At 43.0% G+C, this 23,545-nt stretch overlaps 1 protein-coding gene across 1 annotated transcript in view; it reads left to right on the top strand.

Moving 5' to 3' along the window:
* Nucleotides 1-2,963: 2,963 nt before the first annotated feature.
* Nucleotides 2,964-23,545, top strand: part of SLC9C2 (solute carrier family 9 member C2 (putative)) — a gene marked incomplete at both ends in the record, with an annotated part of 62,825 nt that continues 42,243 nt past the window's right edge. The window contains 5 exons of the mRNA XM_080931825.1: nucleotides 2,964-3,099; nucleotides 5,021-5,121; nucleotides 7,197-7,325; nucleotides 8,504-8,669; nucleotides 23,199-23,315. Coding sequence (XP_080787951.1) covers nucleotides 2,964-3,099; nucleotides 5,021-5,121; nucleotides 7,197-7,325; nucleotides 8,504-8,669; nucleotides 23,199-23,315 — 649 coding nt within the window. The remainder of the gene's footprint in view (nucleotides 3,100-5,020; nucleotides 5,122-7,196; nucleotides 7,326-8,503; nucleotides 8,670-23,198; nucleotides 23,316-23,545) is intronic.

The raw sequence follows: 23,545 nt of genomic DNA, 5'->3' as shown, positions 1-23,545 counted from the left end.
GCCGGGCCATCTCTGCAGCACTGCCTCTGGCTTTCAGTACCTCATCTAAGCCAGAGCGGAGTATGAATTTTGTCCAAGTTTTCCTGAGGTGTGTGGACTTGGAGAACCTGAATCTTGAAATTTAAAACTGTGAGTGTTGTACTCACAAGGTTTGGTGGCACCATGAGAGCTTGGAAGGAAAACAGTGGGATGGGAGCGGAACACAGCTGGGAAAGGCTTCTTTTAGGCGATCAGAGGCAATGCCTCTGAACAGTCAAGGTGACAACTGGCAGTCTATGCAAAAATGCAGGTCAAAGAAAAACCTTGTGAGCTAGGTATCAGGTGAGGTAAACCGAGGCAGGAGAGCAAACGTTCTCTGGTCCTGTGGTTTTGAAGAACTCTACATCTATAAAAATGAAGTTGCAGACGATATTTTAGGATGTATCAGAGGCATACATAGAGCTGTTGGTAGAAATTCAGTCTCTGGGAATGGGATGTCCCCTTGGTGTCCTATGAAAGAGCACATGCAGAAACATGCAGAATGAACAGCATGCAGCATAGGAAGAGTGTAATTCCCTACACATGGCAGTACACTACAAACTGATGATTAGTGTTGGCTGAAGAAAATGTATTTGTTTCCAGTAATTAGATTGGATCCCTCCAAGTCACATGCTAGGCATCAAAAATTAGTTGATGACTATGTCCTGAGGACAGTGGATGACATTGTACCTTCAAACAAAGAACTAAAATTCAATGATGAGTTGAATGGAGGAAAATGATAACCTTGAATATTGAAAAGGAAGGAGGAGAAAAAGGAGGGAGGGAGGGAGGGAGGGAGGGAGAGAGAGAGAGAGAGAGAGAGAGAGAGAGAGAGAGAAGAAAAGAAGAAGAAGAAAAAGAAGAAGAAGAAGAAGAAGAAGAAGAAGGAAGAAGAAGAAGAAGAAGAAGAAGAAGAAGAAGAAGAAGAAGAAGAAGAAGAAGAAGAAGAAGAAGAAAGAAGAAAGAAGAAAGAAGAAGAAGAAAGAAGGAAGAAGAAGAAGGAAGAAGAAGAAGGAAGAAGAAGGAAGAAGAAGAAGAAGAAAGAAGAAGAAAGAAGAAGAAAGAAGAAGAAGAAAGAAGAAAGAAGAAGAAGGAAGAAGAAGAAGGAAGAAGAAGGAAGAAGAAGAAGAAAGAAGAAGAAAAGAAGAAGAAGAAGAAGAAAAAGAAGAAGAAGAAGAAGAAGAAGAAAGAAGAAAGAAGAAGAAAGAAAGAAAGAAAGAAAGAAAAGAAAGAAAGAAAAAGAAAGAAAGAAAGAAAGAAAGAAAGAAAGAAAGAAAGAAAGAAAGAAAGAAAGAAAAGGAAAACCAGGAATCAGGGAAGAAGTCCAAAGGGACTGAGAGGATGGAAGGGGCGCGGAAGGATGGTGGACGGCATAAATGTGAGCAACCATAATAATATATACTTATAAGATGTTATAGTGAAACCTATTTTTTATGCCAACTAAAATTTAATTAAAAAAAAAAAAAACCGAGCCGGTGTTAAGGAAGTTAGGGCTGAACTGGATAGAACCGGCATAAGAAAGGCATTATGTATGGTTTTCAAAACCCCGAGGGTTCTGTCTATGTGGATAATCTTTGAGCCTTTCATGTGTTACGACAGGCAAAGGAAATCAGTTAAAATCAGTTGTAGGCACAGGCAGAGTGTGGCCATTAAGAAGAGCATGTTTCTTTGCAACTCAATAACTCCGTTTGGATTGGAGGTGGGAATAATGAGTGCAGCCAATCAGAACAAAAGCAGGCTGGCAAGAAGCCAATGGGAAGTCAGTATGGAAACAGCTTTCGCTTTGGTTATCAGTTGGTGGCGCTGATCCTGGCAAACCACAGCTCCGCAGAGCTGAGCCCGGTTCTTTGGGATTTTGAAAGGCTGCATTTTGATTTCTACTCCGAGCCACTGCAGGCTCGGAAGAACACACCTCTGGGAAAGAACTTGGTTTTAAGGTCATTAACATGGGGATAAGGGCTTGAAGATAAGGACCCGAAGGTCTGCTTGAGGGTGGGGAGTAACTTGAAGCTGCAGTGGCCACCTCCTTCTCTAAGAATCTGTGTGACTGGTAGCAAACAAGTATAAGACGGGCAAAGGATGAAGTCTGTTCCTGTGGCTACTTCAGGACCCTGTAGGAAGTCTTAGGTTAAGGCTAGCTTTAAGGAAGAGCAAAATAACCCAAGCCTTTCTCAGGACCATCCCATACATTTACGTAGGCTACGTCTCACACACCAATTCAGTGGCGGCATCAGGAATGAAATCCAGCCTGTTGTTGATATGACAACCCACGTGCCTGTTGTCAGGCTTCATAGCCCCAAGGAAGTGGTACTTTTTCCTAATTCAATCAAAGGCATCACACAATCAAACCTCAAATCTTTTCAAGTCTTTAAAAAATTAGCATTTACTTGCCCTCACTCCAAACCTTGACTGATATAATGCGATGATTTACCTTGTTTCTTAGTCTCCGAGAGAGGGAAAATGAATAAAATTTGAAGTCTAAGTAGCGAAGTGGAATCCCAGAGTGATTTATACTTGTGGGAAATGAGGAGTGTGATGTTTGTCTTCGGTCCTTTCCTCCTCAAAACTCCGCTCCATCAGATGTGTATGATGCACCTGTCTCGTGCTGCAGACTGTGTTTACAACCTTAATGAAAATCAAAATCTCAGCCTCGGCCTTTGGGAGACTCGCTACTCCAGGCACACACGTGATCAGACCACCACAATAGCAGTACAGCCGTGGTCTGCTGTGGGTAGCACCATGTGGATAAGACGCCAACACCAGTGTTCTGCAAAATTCCGGGAGCATGAGGGGCGTTACTGTGCTCGGAGCTGAGTGTGCTGCCCACCTTAGCTAGGTGGAGTGTGGACGAAGCAGATCGCGGCAGGCCTCATTGTCTTTTTGTCCTTTCCTCCCATGTTACAACAGGATAGTCGGCCATAGCGCAAGTTAGTCCCGGAAAAGCAATGCCGAACAACAACTTTTCTTTCTGGGCAGCCAAAAATGACAACAAGCCCGATATACTCTGTGGGAGGCCAGCTGATTACTTTGTGGTCCAGAAGCATTTCACAATTCTTATATGCGCCACTATTGTGTTGGGAGGTAAGTGACTGTGTGAGACTCCCCTCTGTCCTTCAAACCTTTTCTCATTGTAAAGGATTACAGACACATCAAGAGAGCAGGCAAAAAAATAATCATGAGGCAATGCGCTAGGTGCACACAGAGATAATGTCAGGATTCTCTAGTAAAGAGGAGAAGGGAGATCCTGAACTGCTTAGATGACCAGGCCTACCCTAATCAAATTATCTGAGATGAGAGGCGACAGCTTGTCAAACAGACAAAGAACACAAATAATCCACAATTTGCATAACTGATGTTAGTAATCTTGTCTACTATGGCTTCTTTAGATTTTGTTCTTTAATTTGGGAACCAGAGGCAGGCAGATCTCTGAGTTCGAGGCCAGACAGAGTGAGTTCCAGGACACCCAGGGTTATACAGAAAAAATTCTGTCTCAAAACCAACAACAAAAGATTCCATTTTATTATATGTAGAGGAATGTTTCTCTGTATATATGTCTGTGTACCATGTGCAGTGCCCACAGTGCCAGGAGAGGGCATTAGAGCCTCTAGAACTGTTTAGTTATGGCTGCTTCTGAGCTGCCATGAATACTAGTGCTGGGAACTGGACCCGGGCCCTCTGGAAAATCAGCAAGTATGCTTAACCACAAGTATCTCTCCACTCCATTAAGGCATTTGATGAGATTTTTCTTTACTCCACCCACTTTGCCTGCATAGAAAAAAAAATTGGAGAGGGCTTTGTAAATGAAGACCTCCTGAGGGGCTGGAGAGATGGCTCAGAGGTTAAGAGCACTGACTGTTCTTCCAGAGGCCCTGAGTTCAATTTCCAGCAACTACATGGTGGTTTACAGCCATCTGTAATGAGATCCGATGCCCTCTTCTGGTGTGTCTGAAAACAGCTACAGTGTATTCCTATACATAAAATAAAGAAATAAATCTTAAAAGGCCTCCTGAACATTGATTACAAACTCAGCAGGTGCACTGAATGGTATTCACAGAGAAAAAGTAGCCTGGTTAATACATTCCTATGATGAGAGTTTCTAGGTCTCTGTAATAGAAAATTTACTTGGGAAAAATACCAGCTGCTCCAAAAACTTTTCTGGACTTAGGAAGATTACCAAGGACCAAATAATAAAACAAATATATGTAAAGAATATCTTCATTTTAGTATTCATCAGGGAGTGAAATTGCTTTGCCTGCAGGCTTTTAATACACTCACTAATGACTTTGGTTCCTTTCAGTACCCACAACAATAGGATGACCATGAGCTTTGATAACTCTAGATACACCCTGAGGACATAAAAAGTGGCCAGGAGCAAAGGGAATTGCAGAAATAGTGTGAAAACCATCTCTTTACCCAGACGTAAGCATAAGAAATATTCAACAATTTCTTACTGCTTTGGTCAACCTCAGACTGAGAGGCGGGAAGTACCGAATCTAGGCCACCAGTGAACCTTGTTTTCTGCCATTGGTAGGATGCCTTTAGAATGGTCCTAATGTGTCCCAGGGCCAGCAAGTGTGAGGCTGGTGAGGCCTCAATATTTTCCATGGTCTCCTGTGTGGGATGCCAATTGCATTTATGGGCCAGTGAGTTTCAGGAAGTGAAAGCACACATCACACAGCCTGTCCACATGAGTTAAATTTCCAGACTCCCCTCCCATACCATATACAACCCAAATCCAAATACATTTGTAATAAGTATTAACTCTTCATACACACCATGACTCAGAAAAAGTTGAAAATTAAATAACGAGGCTGAATATCAATGACACTCTATTGAAAATATAAACATCTATCTCTTTCAGTAAGGTTTATTTTTAGTGATACACGCACACACACGTGTCATGGGTTACAGTACAGGTTGACATGGGCATATAATACAATGTATACTTACTGACTGGGATAATTACTATTTTGAAACTATAAATTATATTTTTATTTTTCAGGGTTTTCAAGGATGGTTTTAAAGAATTCTGAGGTCTTTGTCTTGATGATTCTCTCTCTGTCGGGATTTGTGACAGGACGACTGGCTTACCATTTTGTTGAGGTACTGTATTCAAAATAAGTTAGAGAGCAAATCACAGGTCAAACACTTCAAACAGGGTCCACTCCTAATGTGCAAGTTTTTCTTTTTCTTTACTCCAGGAGATCAAACTCAGAACCACACACATGCCAGGCAGAAGCACCCTATCAATTTTGTGCACCCCCAACCCTATGGTATTAAAAACACGGGAGTAGATATTAAGATAATTTCATACAGCGCTGAGCATTTTTGCAAAGAAAGGCACATAAAAGAATACAAGAGAGTTGTAAGTTAGGAAAGCTTCAAATGAAGCTGCAGATTGGAAGTGAGGACAATTCATGTGCACTGGCAGGTTCTTTGTCATTCTTCTCTGAGCCTGAGCCTTCCCGTCTTGTTACTCCTGAGTTCCTGTTTCTTTCCTTTGTGGGTACACTGGTTTATTCCCTGATGTTCACTTTAAACATGCAGAGACTTCATACAAAAAGCAGCAGCTCTTTTAAGATTTATTGTATGTGTATGGGTTGCTTTGCCTTCTGTGAGTGCATTGTGTGCTTTCCTAGTACCCATGGAAGCGAGAAGAGGGTGCCAGATCCCCTGGAACGGGAGTTGCAGACAGTTTTAGCCTTTATGTAGGTGCAGGGAACTTCACCTGGTTCTCAGCAAGAGCAGGAAGTGCTCTAACTACTAGACCATCTCTCCAGCCCCTATAGCAGTTCTTATGATAAAGCTCGCTCTCTCTTTTCTCTCAGATTAAATATGAAATATTCACCACATACAGCATAACCACAAGAAAATACTCCTTCATTGTTTCAGCCTGGTCTTAACAGCAGTGCAATGTGCATTCACAATTTGTCTCGGTCCAGTGTTTCAGGTTTTTAAGACGGGAAATCATTCCTGCAGGATATTTATCTAGGGCTGTCCCTCCACTCCCACTAGCTAGCATCATTTGAGTGTTTTATGCTCCACACACATTTTAAGTGCTCTGTACTTATGAACTTACCACCTCAATCACCCTTGGATGCAGCCATTCCTTCTTGCTGGGATGTGACGGTAGTACTCACTAACCACTTCACAGACAAGGAACTGAGGCACTGAGAAGTTTGATAATGCTGTTGTTAAATTGGAATGTTCTAGAAAACACTTTTAGAGGAGAATAATTACAGCACGTCAACCACCACTGTTTTCTATTACTTTATGTACATTGTTCACCATCCATGCTCTGGTGTGATACAGAGCATATCATTGTTCACCATCCATGCCCCATACAGAGCATATCACCGTCTAAGCATCATATTTCTCTACTGACTGACTGAGATTTATTTTCAGTTTAAGCAAATCTCCACGGATTCACAAATAATCTGTGCAAGAATACATAATAGGTATATTAAACTAAATATCTAATAGCCTAATCAAAATACTTTTCTGTGGATTGCATAGCATTATCTCAGGTGACACCAACGGTAAGGGATATCATTTCTATAAATGCCAAGTATAGGTCATAATATATATTTCTATGTACATCATATATATGCAATGTTCAAATGTTCATGTAAAATAACATGAGAAGATCAGTTTACAAGGAGGAAAGGATGGAAAAGGAGGGGCTGGAGAGATGGCTCAGTGGTTAAGAGCACTTGCTACTCTCGAAGAGGGTTTAGGTTCAGTTCCCAGCACCAAGACGGTGGTGATTCACAACCCTTTGTAACTCCAGTTCTAGAGGACCTGACACTTGAACCTGGCCTCCTGTTGTACTGAAGTCATGTAGTGCATATGCACAAACGCAGCCAAGACATTTACAAATTATTCTTCAAAAGGAGAAAAGATGTATTTGGGCTCCAGGCTTCACACTTTTCAGTTCTTGGTTGTTCGGCTCCATGGCTGTGGTTTGTAGGGAGATGAGCATCATCGTGTCAGAGAATGGGGCAGAGCAAGGCTGCTCACCTCATGACAGAGAGAGCTAGAAAGACAAACCAAGTCCTCAAACCTTTTCACTGGAGAGCCAGTGCGGGTGCGGGGGAGGGGGCAGGGCTGGGGGCAGGGCCCGCGCTTCTAAACCACCACAGTAACGGGCTAATATTTCCTTGCATCTGTTACCTTAGGTGCACCAAATTGTCTACCCTCTTCTAAAAACACCAAGCTTTTCACTGTATTGTTATTTCTTACCTTTAATTGTGTTTGTTGCTGCTTTGGATGTGGACTTTTACATAGTCAAGAACGTGTTTTGGCAGGTAAGAAAACATTTTAAAACAGCTAACCATCTCTGCTCTGTAGAACTACTAATTTACAAGAGCTGCAGGGTGGGCATGGTGGGGATGGGATTAACGTTTGCCCAGGCACTGCCAAGTTAGGATCCAATAAACAACATGTCAGTTTTGCCTGTGGGCCACAGAGGGAGAGTTCACAAAGGGTCGGTTTATACTTGGGTCTGGGTTCTTGTCTAATCCAATTTCATCTCGACTGTGTCTTCTTTTTGTTGCTGGAATTGTTTTTATCTTTTCTCTTTTTCCTTGATTACACTTTAAAACTGCACTATTTTATTTCTGTTTTCAGAGAACATGTCCCCGGTTTTAGTTTAACTCTGTGCTTTCTAGCATCTTGAATTAAAATGAATTGAATTGTAGCATTTTAATGGTATTTTGCATATGAAGGATGTAATTTTTCTCCTTTTACCTGACCTCATGTTTTGTCTTTTAGTGTTTTCATTATTACTAAATTCCAATTTTTAAAAGCTTTTGGGGGTCTGGGATAAATTATTTTTTAGTTATGTAGCCTAGGCTGGCCTTGAACTTGCTACCTAGACCAAGCTGACCTTGAGTATACAAGGCTCTGCCTGTTGGGGTTACAAGTGTGGACTACTATGCCTGCAGGGTACGGGTAATGTTGCAGTAAGCAGAGATGTGCAAGTTACCTGTGGTATGTTGATTTAGAGTCCTTTGGGTGCTTTCTATGCCTGTTAAAAATAATAAAGTAATGGCAGGAGACATGGCCCAGTCAGTTAGACACTGGCTGTTCCTTCAGAGGACCTGGGCTGGGTTCCCAGCACACACATGGTAGCTCACAATCCTCTGTAACTTCAGTTCCAGGGGGTCCAATAGCCATTTCTGACCTCCATGGGGACCGGGTATGCGGGCAGTATAAATGGCACATATACACACAGGTAGATACACCCACATATGCCCACACTGTAACATAGAAGGAAAAAAAGTTAAAAAGAACAAAATGATGGCTATGACCAAAATACATTGTGTATAGACACAAAATTCTCAAAGGATAAATTAAAAATATTATGTAATTAAAAATATTATAGTAAATAACCCGTAACCCCAGATGCAGGCAGGTCTTGAATGTAAAAGCAGTCAAGCTCTCCTTGGTTGGCTGTAATGCTGTGTGGTGAATTGGTTCACAGGTCTTGCTGACAGGTTTGATTAGTTTTGGCACAGCGCTTGCCATAATTTCATACGTGGTTCTGAAGTTCCATGAGGACTCGTGGGATCTGCAGTGCTGCATGCTCTTCAGCATCACCCTGTGTATGATCGACCCTCTCCACTCCGTCAACTCACTAAAGACCATCGGTACACCAGGCCCCCCTCTCACTCCGAAGACACAGGGGTCAAGTATTTCCCCTGGGTTACACTCTTCTTGCGTGGTTTGCAGATGCAGTAGAGAAGGGCTCAGTGCTTTATTTTCTCACGGAGAAGCAGATTCTGAGTAACCTGGAATTTAACCCTGTCACTCAGAGCTCACGGGGAGGCGTCTAGTACCTTACATCCAGATTAAGAACTGGGAAAACAATTCCCCTTGAAACAAAAACTGTAAATATACTACCTTAGGGATGACAATAGTGATGGTGATAATATCTCAACTGTATATTTTCAATTATTATATTGGTTCAAGACCCCAAGGTGAGGATTAGCCAGGTCCAGGTTTTTAATGATGTTGATGATGATAATGATGTCACTTAATGTTATCAGTCTGGGGTTTTCCCCAATGGTTTATATTAAGCAGCCACGTTTATTTTTTTTTTTCTTGAGACAGGGTTTCCCCATGTTGCTTTGGCTTACCTGAAGCTCACTACATAGACCAGGCTAGTCTTGATCTCAGAAATCTGTCTGATTTTGCTTTCTGAATGTGGCCTAACAGTTGCTTTTACATGTAGGGTTATGAAATCCTGTCTATCAGTTTGTGTTTGCTGCATAGTATACAACCATACATAGGTCAGAGCTTCTTAAGTCTGGGGCTATGTGTCTACGTGAAAGGAGCCTAGGGCTGGTAGGCATCCTCCAAACTCATCAAGGCCCTCTCTCTAGAGTAGCAGGAGTTGGCGTTACCTTCTGAAATAACTAAAAAACAAAACCTGACAGAGAACAAAATACACGAAAAAGGAGAGTTACCTAATATTGGATATCAGAGAGTGAGGCCAATGGGGTTTGAGAGATGGGGGCGAGGGAGGAGAGGGAGCAGGGGGGAGGGAGAGACAGACAGACAGACAGACAGACAGACACACACACACACACACACACACACACACACAGAGAGAGAGAGAGAGAGAGAGAGAGAGAGAGAGAGAGAAAGACAGACAGACAGAATAGCTCTTGCTTTAGCTTCCCATCTGGAGAGCTTTTCTGTCCTGGGATGGAGAGAGAAAAATTAAGGTGGAGCCTGGAGGTTCCTTATTGTTGAGCAGTTCCAGGGTTGGGACTCTCAGGGCTAAGACAGCCAGAGTTCACAGGAAGTTGCTGCAGAGATGGAAGCTGCCTGAAGGAAGCAGGGCAGAGGTCTGCATTTGGATAGGAATCCATTTCTGCATGCGTGTACAGTGGCCAAGGCTGGAGAAAAAAATACATGAAAGAGTAAAAGAACTAATTTCCTTCAGACTCTCTACATTCTTCGTGGAAAGCAACCTCATAGTTCACGGCACATCAGATAGAATGCTCGGAATATTACTGTCTCAGGAGGCTGCAGTGCTGTGGGCCAAGCTGCCAGATTCTCCTAAAACCCTGACTGGAAGACCAGGGAATGAAGAAAGGACACACACACACACACACACACACACTCACACACACTCACTCACATGCAAACACACATACACATGCACACACATAGAATAAACCAGGATCTGGTGGGTTGTTTTCTCAGCACAGGGGGAGGGTTAGCTAGTTTGGTAGGTGGTCTTTGGTAGGTAGCTGCAGTTGCTACTCTGCACAAACCAATCAATCATCCATAAACACTTAAACTCTAACTCCAGAGGGAAGCTTTGCTGTGTCTCTTTAACCTGGGCTATATGGGTAAGCTTTGCCAATGTCCTTGATATGGCTGAGCCCACGTCACAACACCCACACATTCACCCAAGACTGCGATTGCCCAGGGCTTCCCCCACTTGCTAAGTCACAGTCTCAGCCTTAGTTAGATTAAAGGCTGTTCTGGTGTTACACAGGGAAGCTGAAAGCAAGACTCACAAACTGGGTGTGGTGGTGCACACTTTTAATCTCAGCACTCAGGAGGCAGAAGGCAGATGGATCTCTGTGATTACATAGCACGATCCGGACCAGCCAGGGTTTTCTATAGAGAGACGCTAGCTCCAAGTAATCTAACTGGGTTATGGACCATTCTTGTGATGTTTGGGCAAAGAATGCAGCTACCTTATGTCCTTGTCCTTGACTTTATGAAGTTAAACTAAACTTTTTCTTTCTTCTTTTCTTTCTCCTTTTTTTCCTTTCTCCATTTCTCCTCCCCTTCCCTCCTTCCTTCCTTCCCTCTCCCTCCTTCCCTCCCTCCCTCCTTTCTTTTTTCCTTTCCTTTCTTTTCCTTTCCTTTCCTTCCTTCCTTCCTTCCTTCCTTCCTTCCTTCCTCTCTCCTTCCCTCCCTCCCTCCTTTCTTTTTTCCTTTCCTTTCCTTTCCTTTCCTTTCCTTTCCTTCCTTCCTTCCTTCCTTCCTTCCTTCCTTCCTTCCTTCCTCTCTCCCTCCCTCCCTCCCTCCCTCTCCTTCCTTCCTTCCTTCCTTCCTTCCTTCCTTCCTTCCTTCCTCCCTCCCTCCCTCCCTCCCTCTCCTTCCTTCCTTCCTTCCTTCCTTCCTTCCTTCCTTCCTTCCTTTCTTTCTTCCTTTGAGACAGGGTTTCTCTGTGTAGCTCTGGCTGCCCTAGAACTTACTCTACAGATGAGACTGGCCCCCAATTCAGAGATCTGTCTGCTTCTGCTTCCCAAGTGGTGAGACTAAAGGTGTGCACACCATGCCCCATCTCTCTGCCTGTCTGTCTCTCCTTACCTCTGTTTCTGTCTGTCTTAATCTCTCTTTCTTAATATCTCTTTCTGTTCATTAGTTGAAAATAAATTTTTACGAACAATATATTCTGATATTAAATATTGATCTATTCACAGTTTCTCCTCCCCCAAATCCTCCCAGATTCTCTCTCCCTTTCCTGCCCATTCTTTTTTTCTCATTAGAAAACAAAACAAAAACCCCTAGGACAAAACAAACAAGGGGAAAAAAGCAAAGCCAAAGAAAACACACACACACACACACACACACACACACACACATTCACATAGAAATCACATTAAAATGCAAAACTAGAAACTATACTATATGATCAAAAGACTGGTATGGTTAAAAAAATCTCCAAAAATACCATTGGGTTCTCTTTGTGTTGGTTATCTACTGCTGTGTATGGGGTCTGTCCTTAAGTATAGTTTGTATACCCAGTGAAACTCCTTTGGAGAAAACAGATTTTTTTTCCTTTGAAAATAATTGTCATTTGGAACTAGTTTTCAAAGGAAAGGTTCAGAGTGGGGATTGTGTCTACTTCCCCTCTCACTACTGGGGCTCCTCCTGGGGAGGCCCTGTGAATGTTGCCATAGTCTCTGTGAGACATAGGTGTGCTAGCCTTGTTGTGTTTAGAAGGCCTTGTTTGCTTGGTGTCTCCCATCCCCCACTGACTCCTTTTTTTTTTTTTTTAATGGAAATAGTGAATGTTAGATTTTTTTGAGATTTATTTATTTGTTATGAGTACACAGTAGCTGTCTCCAGACACACCAGAAGAAAGCATTGGATACCATTACAGATGGTTGTAAGCCATCATGTGGTTGCTGGAAATTGAACTCAGGACCTCTGGAAGAGGAAGAGCAGTCAGTGCTCTTAACTGCTTGAGCCATTTCTCCAGACCCCCACTCCCCAACTCTTACACTCTTTCTGCTTCTTCTTCTACAGAGTTTCCTGAATCCGTAGAATTTGATGGAGATATTCCATTTAGGACTGAGGGTTGGGCAGAGAGATTTGCAGACAGTCTAACGTTAGCTCTGTCACATGGTCGCTAATAATCACTCTTTTGAGGGCCTAAATGAAAGAGAACAAGCAGAGCAAAAGGAAATAAAAAATGTACAGTTTAGAGGAAGGAGCGCTAGGAGTCCAGGCTTGTGCTGAAGGAGAGGCCTGGGGAGAAAAGGGAGTGGAGGAGACCCCAGGGTAAGACCCCTACCCAGCTAATCCTGCAGTTTGAGAAAGTAAAAAGTTAGAGGCATTTTCTGGTCCTAAGAAGCAACAACGAAACAAAGCTTAAGCAGATGTAATTCAAGGAGGAAACTGTGGGTTCATGTTAAGGTGATATATATTGGACAGTGGAGAGGTTGGTGGGGGAAAAGGCTAGGAAACCGGAGGTGGAGGCAGGGGGAAGAGTGGAGATTCCAAGATGGAGCTGGAGGAGGAGGATCTAGATCCAGGTGATCTTAATTGGCAATAGGTAGATATGAATATTTAAAGGGTTTCCATAGGTCTTTTTATCTCATATAGAAGGGCAGTTGGTATCTTTGTCCATTGGATGTAAGCTTATTGTGTAGAGAGTTTGTGGATTGAGAATTTAATATATAGACCTGGTTGGAGTCTTGTTTGTGCTGGGTGGTAGGGGAATGGAACACGCCAGGTAGGTCATATCCACCTGGGACAGAAGCAACAGGGTGGGAGGAGTGAACCGCCTGGGAAGGGAACCTTTGTAGAGAGGGTCTGTGTGCTCGGCTCCGCCCTAGGTGGTGTCCATACAGTGAGACTGTGGCAAAGGGGTGGGGGAGGCATACAAGGTTATCTTTTTAAAATTTGCAGCAACAGGAAGCCAGACTCTATTCCAAGCAGGCAGCTGAACTTGGCAGTATTGGCCATGTGGTTCTTTGACTCCAGAGCCATGAAGGATACATGAATAAATGGGTTCTGGAATCTTCCTCCAAGGTTAAGGAAAGCCATCGAGGACAGGCACGTGGCAAGGGACTCCCTGCTTCAAGGCCCTGAGAGACCTGGGTTGTTGGAGTCCCCACACTGTGAGAGGTGCCAGAGGGAGTGTGTTGCAGTCAGCAATGGTGGCGCCGTCTAAGTCCTTTGACATCAAGTGTGGAGCTACAAGGTTTTGGAGTTTTCCCTGCCAAGGTTTGGTATGCAATTGGTCCAGAATTTCTACACTATGCCTACTTTCTGCCCTTTGGGAATGGTAATGTATATATAGTCGGTGACCTTGTGTGTTAGAAGTACACAATTTGCGTTTTTTATTTCACAGGGGGTTAAATTAAGAGATTGCCTTGCATCTCAGGTTGAGACTGCAAAAGACTGTGGGGACTTTTGAAGTTGGACCAAAAGCACTTTTTAAAGAAAATTTGGAATAGCCATAGTATATGAGGGTCAGGGAGTAGAATGTGGTAGTTTAAATGAGAAATGCCCTTTAGGCTCATTTATTTGAATTCTTGGTCCTCAGTTAGTTGGATAGTTTGAAAAAGATTAGGAGGCGTGGCCTTATTGCAAAAGGTGAGTTGCCGAGAGGAGGGCTTTGAGATTTCAAAAGTGCATGCCTTTCCCAATCATCTGTCTGCCTTGTAGTTGAGGGTCAGGTGTAAGCTCTTAGCTACTGCTCCAGCCCCATGCCTGCTTGCCTGCTGCCATGCTTCCTACTATGATGGTTATAGACTCTAACCCTCTGAAGCTGTCAACCCAAGATAAACTCTTTCTTCTATAAATTGCTTTGGTCATGCTGTCTTTTCACATCAATAGAATAGTAACAAAGCTACAGAGTGACTAGAAATGGGGGAAGGAGAAAGCCAGTTGAATGTTAGCATTTGTTTTTCTCTGCTTCTTGACTCAGAACAGGAAGCCCCGTATAGCCCTGCTATGAATTCCTCATTGTGATGAACACTATCCTCAAACTGTGAACCACATTAACCTTTCTTTCCTCTCTTTTTTAAAAATGTGTGTTGGAATGTGTGATTGTGTGTATATGCAGCAAGTGCCCTAAGAGGTTAAGAGAAGGCCTCAGAAACCTTGAAGCTACAGCTATAGGTAATTGTGAGCTATCCAATTTGGGTGTTGGAAAGCAAATCCAGAGAGCTATAGACAGCTGTGAGCTGCCATGTGGGTGCATTTTGAACCCAGGTCCTCTGGGTGAGCAGTCAGTGCTCTTAACCACTGAGCCATCTCTCCAGTCCCCTTAAGTTGTTTCTTGTCAGGTATTTTCTAGCAATGAGAAAAGTAACTATTCAAATTAATTAAAAGTGCTCCTTTGTTTGGCTCTGGGCTTGTCCTGCCATCCAAAGAAGCATTATGGAACCTCAAGAGTGCCCTGCCTCTCTGTGAAGGCCTTCACGGGGCACCAGGAGAAACCAGCTTGGAACCCACCCCCACCAATCCCCTTGCCAGTCAGGTTCACCTGGGCTACAGCCAGCAGAGGTAAGCTGAGTGCTCCATTCTATTGTCTCGATCATGCCTTTCCAAGAAGTCCCGATGGCACCACGGTCATCCAGCCAACACCAGGGCCAACCAGATGGCTACAGGACAGTTTAAGAACACAATCCACAAGATTCAGGGCACCACCAGAGCCCAGCTATCCTGCTACAGCAAGCTCTGGGTATACTAACACAGCCAAAGCACAAGAAGACGACCTTAAATTCAATCAAGATGATAGAAACCTTTAACTAATGCATTCCTTAAAGAAATACAAGAAAATACAATCAAACAGGTGAAGAAAATGAATAAAATTGTCTAAGAACTGAAAATAGAAATATAAATAATAAAGAGACACAAATTGAGGCAATCCTGGAAATAGAAAACCTAGGAAAGAGAACAGAAACTACAGCTCAAGCATCACCAACAGAATATGGAGGATGGAAGAGAGAACCTCCGGCATAGGACATGCCATAGAAATAATTGATATGTAGGTCAAAGAAAATGAAAATATAAAAAGTTCATGGCATAAAACATCCAGGAAATTGGAACACTATGAAAAGGCCAAACCTAAGAATAATAAAAATAGGAGAAAATTTCCAGCTCAAAAGCCCTAGGAAATGTCTTTAACAAAAAAAAAAAAAAAAAAAAAATCATAGAATAAATTTCCCCAACTTAAAGAAAGAGATGCCTATAAACATAAAAGAAGCTTACAGAACACCAAATAGATTGAACCAGAAAAGAAAATCCTCTAGCCATATAATAATCAAAACACTAAATGTATAGAACAAAGAAAGGATGTTAAAAGATACAGGGGGAAAAGGTCAAGTTTATATAAAGGCAGAACTATTAAATTATACCTGGCTTCTCAGTAGAAACTTTAAAATCCAGAAGGACTCGAGCAGGTGTCTTTCAGTCTCTTAAGAGACCACAGATGCAAGCTTAAGCTAGTTAGTAGCTAGCAAAACCTTCAATTACCATAGACAGAAAAAACAAGATATCCAATGACAAAACTAAATTTAAACAATATCTTTGCACTAGTACAATCCTACAGAGGATACTAGAAGGAAAACTCCAATAAAAGGAGGGTAATCACACCAAGAAAACACAAGAAAGAAATAGATAAGTCTATGCCAGCAAAACCAAAAGAAGAGAAACACACACACATATGTGCATGCGCACGTGCACGCGCACGAACACACACACACACACACACACACACACACACACACACAGTCCTACCACCAACGTCAGGATAACAGGAACTAACAACATTGGTCATAAATATCTCTCACCATCAATGGACTTAATTCCCCAATAAAAAGACATAGGCTAACAGAGTGGAAATGTAAACAGGATCCATCTTTCTGCTGCATACAAGAAATACACCTCAGCAACAAAGCTAGACATTTCCTCAGAGTAAAGAGCTGGAAAAAGATTTTCCAAGCAAATGGACCCAAGAAACAAGCTGGAGTGGCCATTCTAATATCTAATAAAATAGACTTTCAGCTAAAATTAATCAAAAGATATTCAGAAGGACACTTCATACTCATCAAAGGAAAAATCCACCAAGATGACATCTTAATTCTGGGCATCTATGCCCCAAATGCAAGGGCACCAACATTCATAAAAGAAACATTACTAAAGCTTAAACCACATTAGTAGGGGGAGACTTCAACACCCTACTCTCATCAAACGTCAGGTCACTGAGACAGAAACTGGAGAAATCTCACATTAGCAACTTAGCAGCACACCTGAAAGCTCTGGAACAAAAGGAAGGAAATACACCCAAGAGGAGTAGATGACTGAAAATAACCAAACTCAGAGCTGGAATTAATAAATCAGAAACAAAGAGAACAATTCACAGAACCAATGAAAGTGAGAGTTGGCTCTTTGAGAAAATCAACAAGATAGACAAACCCTTAGCCAAATTAACTAAAAGGCATAGACAGTATCTAAATGAACAAAATCGGAAATGAAAAAAGGGACATAACAACAGACACTGAGAAAATTCAAAGACCCAGCTATACCACTCCAGGGCATATGCCCAAAAGATGTTCCACCGTACCCCAAAGACATGTAGTCTACTATGTTCATAGAGGCCTTATTTATAATAGCCAGAAGCTGGAGACAACCCCGATCCACCTTAACCAAACAATGGATAAGGAAAATGTGGTTCATTTACACAATGGAACACTACTCAAGCTGTTAAACACGAGGACATCATGACATTTGCAGGCAACTGGATGGAACTAGAAAATGTCATCCTGAGTGAGGTGACCCAGACTCTAAATGACAACTGATAAGTAGATATTAACCATGTAGCTTGTACAGGATACCCATGCTACAACCCACAGACCCAAAGAAGCTAAGTAACAAGGAGGGTCCACAGGAGGATATTTTGATCTCACTTAGAAGGGGAAATAAAACTGTCATTGAAGGTGTATGGAGGGAGTGAACTGGGGTGGGGAGAGGAGGTGGGGAGGGGAATGGGAGATGGGTTAGGTGTAGGGAGAACTGGGGAGAAAGGACAAGGAAAGTGAATGAAAATGGGGGGCGTCTCTAGGATGTGCCAGAGACCTGGAATGGGGAGGCTCCAGGGAGTCTGTGAGGTGGCTCTAGCTGAGACTGCTAGCAGTGGGGGATATGGAGCCTGAAGTGGCTGCATAGCCAGGCAGGGACCCCCCATTGGAGGGATAAGGACACTAATCCACCCACAAAACCCTGAACCCCAAATTTGTCCTGCATTCGAGAGGTGCATCTTGAGAGCCATCCATGCCTGGCACTATTAGTGATACTGTTAGGCTCGCAGACAGGAGTCTAGCGTAGTGGTCCTCTGACAGGCTCCACACAGCAGCCCACTGAAACAGATGCAGAGCCCCACAGACAAACATTAAAAGGAACTCAGGAAGTCTTGCGGAAGAGTTGGAGGAAGGGTTGAGGAACCAGGAGGAGACAGGGACTCCACAAGTAGACCCACAGAGTCAACTAACCGGGAGCCTTAGGAGCTCCGAGAGATCACCAAACAAAAAGCATACAAGGGCTGGACCTAGGCTCTCTGCATGTATGTGGCAGATATATAGCTTGGTCTTTGTGCAGATCCCTCAACAACTGGAGCAGGGGCTGTCCGTGACTCTGTTGCCTGTCTGTGGATCCTGTTCCTCTAACTGGACTGTCTAGTTTGGCTCCAGTGGGAGAGGATGTACCTAGTCCTGTAGTAACTTGAGGTATCCAAGGGAGACCTCCCCCTTCTCAGAGATGAAGGTGATGGGAGGAAGGGCTGTGTGAGTGGGGACTAAAGGAGGGGGGACTGCAACTGAGATGTAAAGTGAATAAATAAATTAATGGAAAATATCAGCAACAAAAATTCATTTATTGCCAAAGTCCAACAGCAATTTAACACACACCACGCCTCTTCTCAGAGACAATCATACACAATGGCTCTAAATAAAGCAGATCCAATTATAATACTGTGGTTCCTAGTGAAGAAGGCAAAGTCATACCTAAAATGAAAATCTAGACACACCAGAGAAATACTTTCCACTAAGAAATTTCTGCTTTTTAAACGAATTGCATCTGAGTCGAGCCCTACCTACTCTCTCTTTTTTTTTTTTTTTCAGCTAAATTAACTCACTAAGACTGGGTCTACCAAAGATCATCCAGAGACTGCCTCACCTGGGGATACACCCCATATGCAGTCACTAAACCCAAGCACTATTGCTAATGCCAAGTAGTGCTTACTGGCAGGAATCTGCTATGGATGCCTCCTCAGAGGCTCTGCCAGAGCCATACTGATACAGAGGAGGATGCTTGCAGCTAACCATCAGACTGAACATGAGGACCCCAATGAAGAAGCTAGAGAAAGGACTGAAGGAGCCAAAAGGGTCTGAAACCCCATGGAAAGAACAAAATTATCAACTATCCAAACCCACCACAGATCCCAGGGACTAAAACACCAACCAATGAGTTCACATGGAAAGACCTATGGCCCGAGGTGCCTATGCAGCAGAGGATGGCATTGTCTGACATCAATGGGAGAAGAGGCCTTTGGTTCAGCGAAAGCTCATTTTCCCAGTGTAGGGGAATGCCAAGGTGCTGAGGTGGGAGAGGACAGTTGGGAGAAGGAGCACATGGAGGCCATGGGACGAGGTGGGGAGATGGGATTGTGAGGAAGGGAGAACATCTGAAATGTAAATGCAGAGAATTTCCAATAAAAATGGTGGGAGGGGGGAGTAAAAATTCCATTTTATTGCCGTTCCCCCCCCCCCCCAAAAAGACTGGGTCTACTGTAAGTTCTGTGTACTGCTTGACAAACCAACTTGCATAGCCGTTTCCCTCAGGACATTATTTGTTGGAGTCCAGCCCCAGTGGGGTTCAGAACCCGAAGGAAGATGTATGGAGCAGGTAAAAATAGACTTTGACTAAGAGGTGCTGTTCACACACTCGAGCCACCTTTATTTATACATCTAGTTTTTCACAGCTGAAGCCGTTTGACGGTCATTTCTTTTTTCATGTATAGTCCCTTATGAGAACTTCCTACACTCAACAATAAAGTGTGCACTATACTTTCCCCATCTCCTCCTCCCCAATCCCCGTGGTTTCCTGCTAACCCAGGAACTGTATCAAGAAACTTCAGCAAGCAGTTAACATCCAGCCCAGCACACCGCTACGTAACCATGTGACTGGGGTTGGTGGCACTTTTCGGCGACAATAAAGAGAGGCGATAGTCTACATAGCCAGGAAATTCTGATTTAATTATTGGTCCCTAGTATCTCCCCACATCCTGATCAGGAGACATAATTCATCCGTTTCTCAGGGCTTTCAACAAATTAGTAACCTGAATCTGTCCCTCATCCTTGCTTGTCTCTGAATATTCCCCTCGGTCTTGGGACCAATGATCCAGCCAGACCTTTTGAACATTTTAATAACCAACTAATTGATGTTTGGAACAGGTTGGTGGGCAGTGTTTTGCTAGAGCCAAGCCCCCCATTGAGAAAGAACAACTGGACATTAGCCCCCAGACCAGGACCTTGTGTTGACTCAATCACATCACCATGACTAACAAAGGAGGATGATCTGCCCTGTTCCCAGGGTCCTCAGAGACACACAGGAATGCATTACAGTCTGAGCTTTCTTTTTCTGGCTCTAGGGAAATGTCTGTCACAAACTGTGAAAGTAAAGACCTCCAATAGCAAAGTCAAAACAATGTGAATGCAACACAAAAGCCAACAAAGCATTCCCCCAGGAAAGGCCAGAGGATCCTGCAGGGATATTCCAACCCCTTGGGCCTTGCTGTAAGGAGAGCAGTCGGCCTCATGCACGTTTCCCAGTAGAGGCTTGGTTACCTTCAATTGCATTTGTTACCTTATGTCTGTGCATTTTTATTATAGCAAGTGTAATAAATGATGAGTCTAAGCCCATTGTTAAGCCACTGATGACTGTACTGGCTTTTTTTTTTTTTTTAAACTTGACACAGACTTGGGTTATCTAAGAAGAGGAGACCTCAGTTAGAAAAGAAGAGGGGACCTCAGTTAGAAAAGAAGAGGGGACCTCAGTTAGAAAAATGCTCCCATCAGAGTGGCCTGGCGGCCATCCCACGGGGCATTTTCTTGACTGATGACTGGTGTGGAAGAGCCCATCCTTGGGCAGGTGATCCTGGGATATATGGGAAAACAAATAAAAGGAAAGGAAAGTTGAGCAAGCTAGGGGCGCAAGCAGAAAGAGTCAGCTTCCATGGCCTGTGCCTTAGGTCCTAACCGGGTTCCTGACCCTCCATGATGAGTTGTGATACTGAAGTGTAAGCCAGAGGAACCGCCTCTCCCCAGATTGCTTGTGACAGCAATAGAAGTCAGACCTGGATGGTTGCTTTAAATCAGCGTGTTTACACAGGGCAAACCCTGCAAAGTAGTTTTTTTTTTTTTTTTTTTTCTTTTTCTGCTTTTTAAAATGAGGACCTAGAAACCTAGCCCTAACATGCCAGAAAAGAGCTCTATTGCTAATCCACAGCCCCAGCCCAGATGAGGTCCTTTTTCATTCTGGAGAGCTGGCGTTTTAACATACCACTGGACATGGGGATGCAAGAGGCTCAATTCAAACTTGATGCAACCCACAGGGTTAGTGCAAAGATGGAGCCAACATGCTTGAAGACACAAGGGAACTATCCAACAGGAATGAAAGAAAGAGACTGGAAAACCAAGCTTTAAAAAGCTGTTGGACAAACACAGGGACCCAATACATGAGTCCCTAAAGGTGGCAGACAGAGCAAAGGGGATGTGCATTTGAAAGAACATTCTAAATTTTGTAAAAACCCAAAGGTTCAAATATCTCAAAAAAAAAAAAAAAAAAAAAAAAAAAAATCCCAAGGACAACAAAACTACACCACAGCAAATCAAAATAGAATCCTTTAAATAAACTGTCCAGTAAAAACAAACAAACCAACCATCCTCAAAGGCATCCAGAGGAAATGGCACTGATATTTACTATATAATGTGATTGTAACGATTAGAGAAAGCTCTTTAGAAACATAAAGATGCAACCCTGAAGGCAGTGGAGCAACATTGTTTAGAGCATCAGAAGAAAAACAACAAAACCAGAAACCTGTTAGGTTAGAAGATGAGACACAGCCTTTCTCAAATACTTGGGAGCAGAATGGATTTCTCCTCTGCCGACATGTACCATATAAAATGTTAAAAGAAGCCTCTGGGCAGAAAGACAGTTGTATCAGATGAAAGTTTGGATGTGGAATTTGATCTACCAAAGCCCCTGACAACCACTAATTTATTTATGATGTCTATGTCTGTGGGTTTGCCTGTTCTGGACATCACATAAGTCAAGCCATACAGTGTGGTAGTCATTCTTTATCCATGGTTGGTTCCAAAACCCTCAGCACTTGTCTGAAACTACAAATATTTTGGAGCCCCAGATACACTGTTTTGTCTCATATATCCCCATCTATGATAAAACTTAATTCATAACTTAGCCTCATTAAGGAGATAACAACAGTATCTAACAATGAATAAGAAAAGTATAGCAATATGTTATAATTAGTTATTTAAATCTCATGAGTTGTTCATTTCTGCACTTTTTCTACTTTGGGACCACAGTTGGCCTCAGCGGACCGAACTGATGGAGAGTGGGGTCACAGGTGCCACAGGGCAGTATGCACGGCTTTTATCTCTGGCATCTTCCACTTACAAGGTTTTCAAGGTTCATTGTGCTGTAATTGGAGCAGCATTTAATTTCTTTCTGTGGGGGGACAGTGTCCTGCTAGAGGAGAGTAGCCTCCTACATTCATGTACTCATTAGCTGACAAGCTGTGAAATGTAATTAACTCTGAACATTCATTCATGTACAAACATCCATGTATGTGTATTCACGGGTTAAATTTACATCTTTCTGTGTCTCTGTGTCTCTGCCCCTCCCCCTTCTCCTTCCATATGGTTTCTCTATGTAGTCCTGACTATTCTGGAACTCACTATGTAGACCAGGCTTACCTCAAACTCACAGAGATCCTCCTGCCTCTGACTTTCTTTCCCAGTTCTGGGATTAAAGGTATAGGCCCCAGTGTCTGGCTATTTTGCACTTTTCTAAAGTGAGCTTCTTCCGGACTTTGCTGTTTATTCAAGCTAAATATGGTGTCTTAAGATTTGTCTCATTCAGCAGCTTTACAGTGTTTATGGCAGGGTGGATGGATGGCTCAGCAGGTAAAGCATTTTTGTAAGGACAGTAGTTCTGATCCTCCAGCACCCACTTCAAAGCCAGGTAGGTGTGGTAGGTTACCTATAATCCTAGAATGGGGAAAGCAGAGACAAAGACTCCCTGGAGCAAGTTGACAAGACAGACTAGCCCAAACAGAGAAGGTCAGTGAGAGAGACCTTGCTGTAATATATGATGGGGTGAGTGATTGAGGAAGGTAGTTAATGTCAACTTCAGGCCTCACATGTGTGAATACATACAGGCAACCAGACACGTGAATTTGCAAACATAAAGTAAAAGGAAAGGAACAAACATTTGAAGCAGTGGACATCAAAAGGTTGGCTTTAATTGCCAACTCGTTACAACCTAGAGTCACCTGAGAAGAGTCTCAATGAGAGATTGCTTACATAAAGTATGAGTTAATTGATTTAGCAAAGCTATATAGTGCTGACCCACTATAATAGTGCCACTGAGGGTGGCACTATTCCCTAGGCTGGGAATCTTGGACTGTGTAAGTGTAGAGAGAGGGCTGAGTACGAGTAAGTCTGAATGCACAGATTTCTCTCTGCCTTTGATAATGTATGTGAAGTAACTAGCTGTTCTAAATGCCTGGTGTCTTTCTCTTTTCCCCAATCATGTTCTACCCCTTCTGTTCTTTCTATGCAAGAGTGTCGTTTCCATGCACCATGTTAAATTACATCCCCTGTTTCCTTTCCCAGGCATTTCTAAGATGTACACAGATATCATCAGAGGAGAGTCGCTGATCATTTGCAGTTTCACATGCATCTTCTTTGGGATTTTTCGAGGCCACACAACTGATCTTTCCATGTTCCGGGGTAAGACTGTTGTGTTCTCTCTGTATACTTCCTAAGATTACTCTGATTGAAGTGAAAGTGCATTTGTCTCTGCATCTTTCTCTATATGTTGCTCTTGGGCCAACTAAAATGGTAAGTGAGGTAACGAAAGTATAACTACCATATTTGCATTTTACCAATCACTAAAATACAAAGTGTGTGTTGAATTGACCTGTAATAGGCAAGCTGGGATATATGGGAAGTCTGGAAAG

Source organism: Micromys minutus (assembly GCF_963924665.1).
Source record: "Micromys minutus genome assembly, chromosome: 1".
Lineage (NCBI taxonomy): Eukaryota > Metazoa > Chordata > Mammalia > Rodentia > Muridae > Micromys > Micromys minutus.
This window is presented reverse-complemented; position numbering and strand designations above follow the sequence as displayed.